The sequence below is a fragment of the Charadrius vociferus genome, unplaced genomic scaffold (genome assembly GCF_000708025.1).
Source record: "Charadrius vociferus isolate BGI_N301 unplaced genomic scaffold, ASM70802v2 scaffold610, whole genome shotgun sequence".
NCBI lineage: Eukaryota > Metazoa > Chordata > Aves > Charadriiformes > Charadriidae > Charadrius > Charadrius vociferus.
Genome location: NW_009646437.1, coordinates 289753 through 293337, shown reverse-complemented (window position 1 = coordinate 293337; position 3585 = coordinate 289753). Strand labels below are relative to the sequence as shown.

At 43.1% G+C, this 3585-nt stretch overlaps 1 protein-coding gene across 3 annotated transcripts in view; it reads left to right on the top strand.

The window, feature by feature from the left end:
- The window catches only part of CDC42BPA (CDC42 binding protein kinase alpha (DMPK-like)), a 188274-nt gene that overhangs the window by 178853 nt on the left and 5836 nt on the right, over positions 1–3585 (top strand). The window contains exons 37-38 of one of the 3 annotated variants that reach the window (XM_009881810.1): positions 766–834; positions 975–1160. The exons of the other annotated variants lie outside the window; for them this stretch is intronic. Of the exons in view, the coding sequence (XP_009880112.1) occupies positions 766–834; positions 975–1160 (255 nt within the window). The remainder of the gene's footprint in view (positions 1–765; positions 835–974; positions 1161–3585) is intronic. 3 annotated transcript variants of the gene reach the window in all.

Here is a 3585-nt window from a genome sequence, read left to right as displayed (position 1 = left end):
GGGAGGGAGACCGAGCCTTGAAATGCTTTTCCATTAAATCTGGATTTAGATGACTTTAAATTACAAGAGCACTTAGGTCAGCATATTCTGTAGAGATGAATTAGAAATTGTTTCTGTTTAACGTGCAGGATTATTTCTCCCCTCTCTTTCTTTACATCACATTTTGGGTGCACATTGCTCAGTTGACCTATTAAAAATGTTTGAATTTCCCAATACTCATGCACCTTATCTGCTAAGGGCCTGGTCTTCTGCAGCGCAGAGACAGCAGTGCAAAGGCTGTTCGTCCCGAAAGCGCTGTAAGGCTTCAGTCAGTGTGCAGAAGGACATAGGCCTTGTGTCGTCTGTCTGCAGCAAATTGTCCCAGTTGTCTGACACTGACCAGTTCACCTTCCCACCCGACTTGTGTCCCTATCCTGTCGAAACACTGTTCCCTCCTGTTAGAAATACTCTGTGTTTGTTGTATGGGTGATACTTAATTTTAATGGAATTGCTAAAATGCATGAGTAACAGAAGGAAATCTCTTACGATCTTTAACTGTTGTGTATTCTCATCTTTTCTTCTCCCCACACCATCTCACCTGTGTTCACCTTCCTTTGTGTTATCTCTATTTTAGATTGTAAGCTCCTCAAGGCAGGGAACTGATGCTTATCAACTGTCTGTAAAGCACCTTTTACAACTGTGGTGCTCTTTGAAATATCAAATAATAATAAATATTAGAATCGATTCCCAATGAGTTAAAGGTTTTATTTGTTTTTAATGTTTTAGCAACAGCAAGGGTGGCAGGCCCGTATGACACCATGTAAGGAAGGTGCTCAGAGGACTGGGGGTGACAATGTAAGAACCTGCGTGTTGATGGGCGAGCAGGGCTGCTGTTTGGCTGTCCTTCAGTGTTTGACTGCTCTTGCGGACTGCTGTTGCCGATGTAACCTGTACAACCATCCTTCATTGCTTTCTCTCTTTGTTGTCTTTGATAGCAGCGTTCCCCTTATCAATTCCCTCATCATCACTCCCGTCTGATCTCCTCTCCGAGCAACTTTGAGCACATCTACCACATGACTGTTAATTCAGCTGAAAAATTCCTCTCTTACGATTCCATAAACCCTGCATTTTCCCCGCCTCCACGCTCTGTCCTCGGTACTCCAGATTTTATGACTCTGAGGGTATGAACGGCTGAGTCAGGTGTTCACTCTACTAACACTGTGTGGTTTTCCTTTTGCCTGGCTATTAACATGGGAGAAAAACCCTTGTAAGTGGTTTCCTTCACCCCTTAACTTTCTTCTGTCCCAGCTGATTTATTTTCTGCTATCAGCTGTGATCTTTCCACAGCTCTGACATGCTAAGACACAGATACTTCATGGCTTTAAAAAAAAGAAAAGAAGTGTCTAACAACTGGGCTGAACCTTTTGTTACAAGAATAGCATTTTTAATCATGAGGAAGGATGTGGGAATTTTGAATGATAAGTTATCTGTTCCACAGTGTTCATCACTGCAAGTCAGTGATCATCACATCACGAGTAGTCAGTGGCAGGATATTGTGTATCAGGTTGCGTTAAGAAAGGGTTCTGGATCTGTCTGTGTTGGACCAAACTTTCAAACTGTTTGTTTGTGATTAAATGATGTGGAGTGCAAGAATTTTTACACAGTACTGTACACAGATTGAGAGAGAGAGAGACACAGGTAGTGCCTCAGAGAGTTTCTAGGTTAAAGTAAGTAAGTGAAGTTAGAACATGTACAAGCAAGATCAAAAATCAAAGATAATGGCAGCTTCCTGATGTAGAACCTGTTAACCCTGGTAGTTTTAAGCAGAGGCTGAGGTAAGATACTGTTCTGGAGACATCCTTCCAGTTGGAATGTAAACTGGGGGGATGGAAGTGGTCTTTCCTTTTCCTTGTATCATGCATCCTGAGCTGACTATATGGGGGTGCTAGGTCCTGTAGAAATACAAGCCATACTAAAACAGGCACACGAGCACATGCTGTGCATTGTAATTGCGTACCGTGCTGTGGCCTGCAGTTCTGCTTGGGGCAGATTCGCAGATAAATCAGGAATAATCTGTGAGGTAGATGTATGTGATGGTGGTTGGTTGCTCAGGGCTTGTATGGGTCTGAGCCATGTCCGGTGCTGAAATGGAAACACTGCTCTTGGTTTCTGTGGCCTTTGGACACCCTTCAGACACGCAAGGCAAACCTTCGCTGCCAGACTGCTTTGAGTGCCTTTTGGTTGCTGTTGTAGATCCGTATCACCGGGAAGGTTTTGGGGTACATACCTGCATACAATGCTAGAGAGAATTTAAAAATGCAGGAGGAAAATTAATCTCTTTCATATGGCTCCAAAACAGATTTGCACAGCTAAGCTTTGACTGGTCATGTGCATGGTTATGTGTCACTGTTGTGAAGTCCCAATTGTCACAACCATTAATATTCAAAAATGAAGTTGCAGCATTTTGGAAAACGTGCCCTGTGATGACAGGTCTGCATCCATCCTGGCTTTTCTGGTAGGAGGAGAGATGCAAATACACAAGAGGAATACTGTATTGAAACATGGGGAAAAAAAAATAAGCCAAATTGAAATTTGTTTCTCTCTTAGAGGGTCATTATAGGGTCAGTGAAGCTATGTTTCAGTTCCTAGTTTTAACGAGGTTGTTTTAATCCAACTGTGGTATAAAATTTTCTATGTTTAATATGCAGTGATGTGTCACCGGACTGTGACCCACCCTCTACCTTCCCTTTCTCATGTGAGTAGTCTCCCTGGGATCAGAAAGGAATGACCCCTTTTATTTCAGACAATAACTTAATTTTTGCTTTCGGGGCATCCTTCATCCTAATGTTGCAGCCTACTAGCACAAATGGGAGAAAAAAAGTGAGGTGGGCAATGCGGAGTGTCAAGATCTTGTACCTGTTAGCTCCTTAGAGCACTAGGGTTTGTCTTGTATGAAGAAAAGCATTTATCTCCTTTTGTGGCTTGAGGGTAGAGATGCTGTAAGCTGTATGAAAAGCAAGGCTGTGAGTTTTGGTTTTGTGTCTGTCCATCTCCCCTTTGTGTTTAGAGATTTTAGAGTAGCGCTTCCTCTGAAGGGACCGTGGTCCCAGGTACAGATGGGATATTGGAGCCAAAACGGTATGGAGAATGCATAAGGGAGTTGAAAAATGACCCATTAAAGTAGGCTTTTAGATTCTGTCATATTATTTCATGGAAGAATTAAAAGCTCAGGTTTATAATGTAATGAACAGATCAGTACTTTAAAACAAACAAAAAAAAAACCCCAAAACAACAACAAGCAGCATAAGGGACAGAGAAACATAGGCAAACAATTTCCTATGGGTGTTGTAACTGTTTAGTTAGACCCTGTGTGTATGTTCTGGCCCCACTGCCTGAGAAGGCAGCGTGGGAGCAGTTCGTGTGGGTGCGAGAGCTGAGGCTGGGTAACGCTGCAGAGCCGTGAGCGTAGCAGCGATTGCACATACATAACCCACACCTCCACAGCAGCTCCCTTCTCTGGCTGGGAATGGGATGCACTGAAGTAATTTGGGTCTTTCACCCTATTTCACAGTGATCAACTTTGCTCAGCAAGCAGCTTCTCTGCTG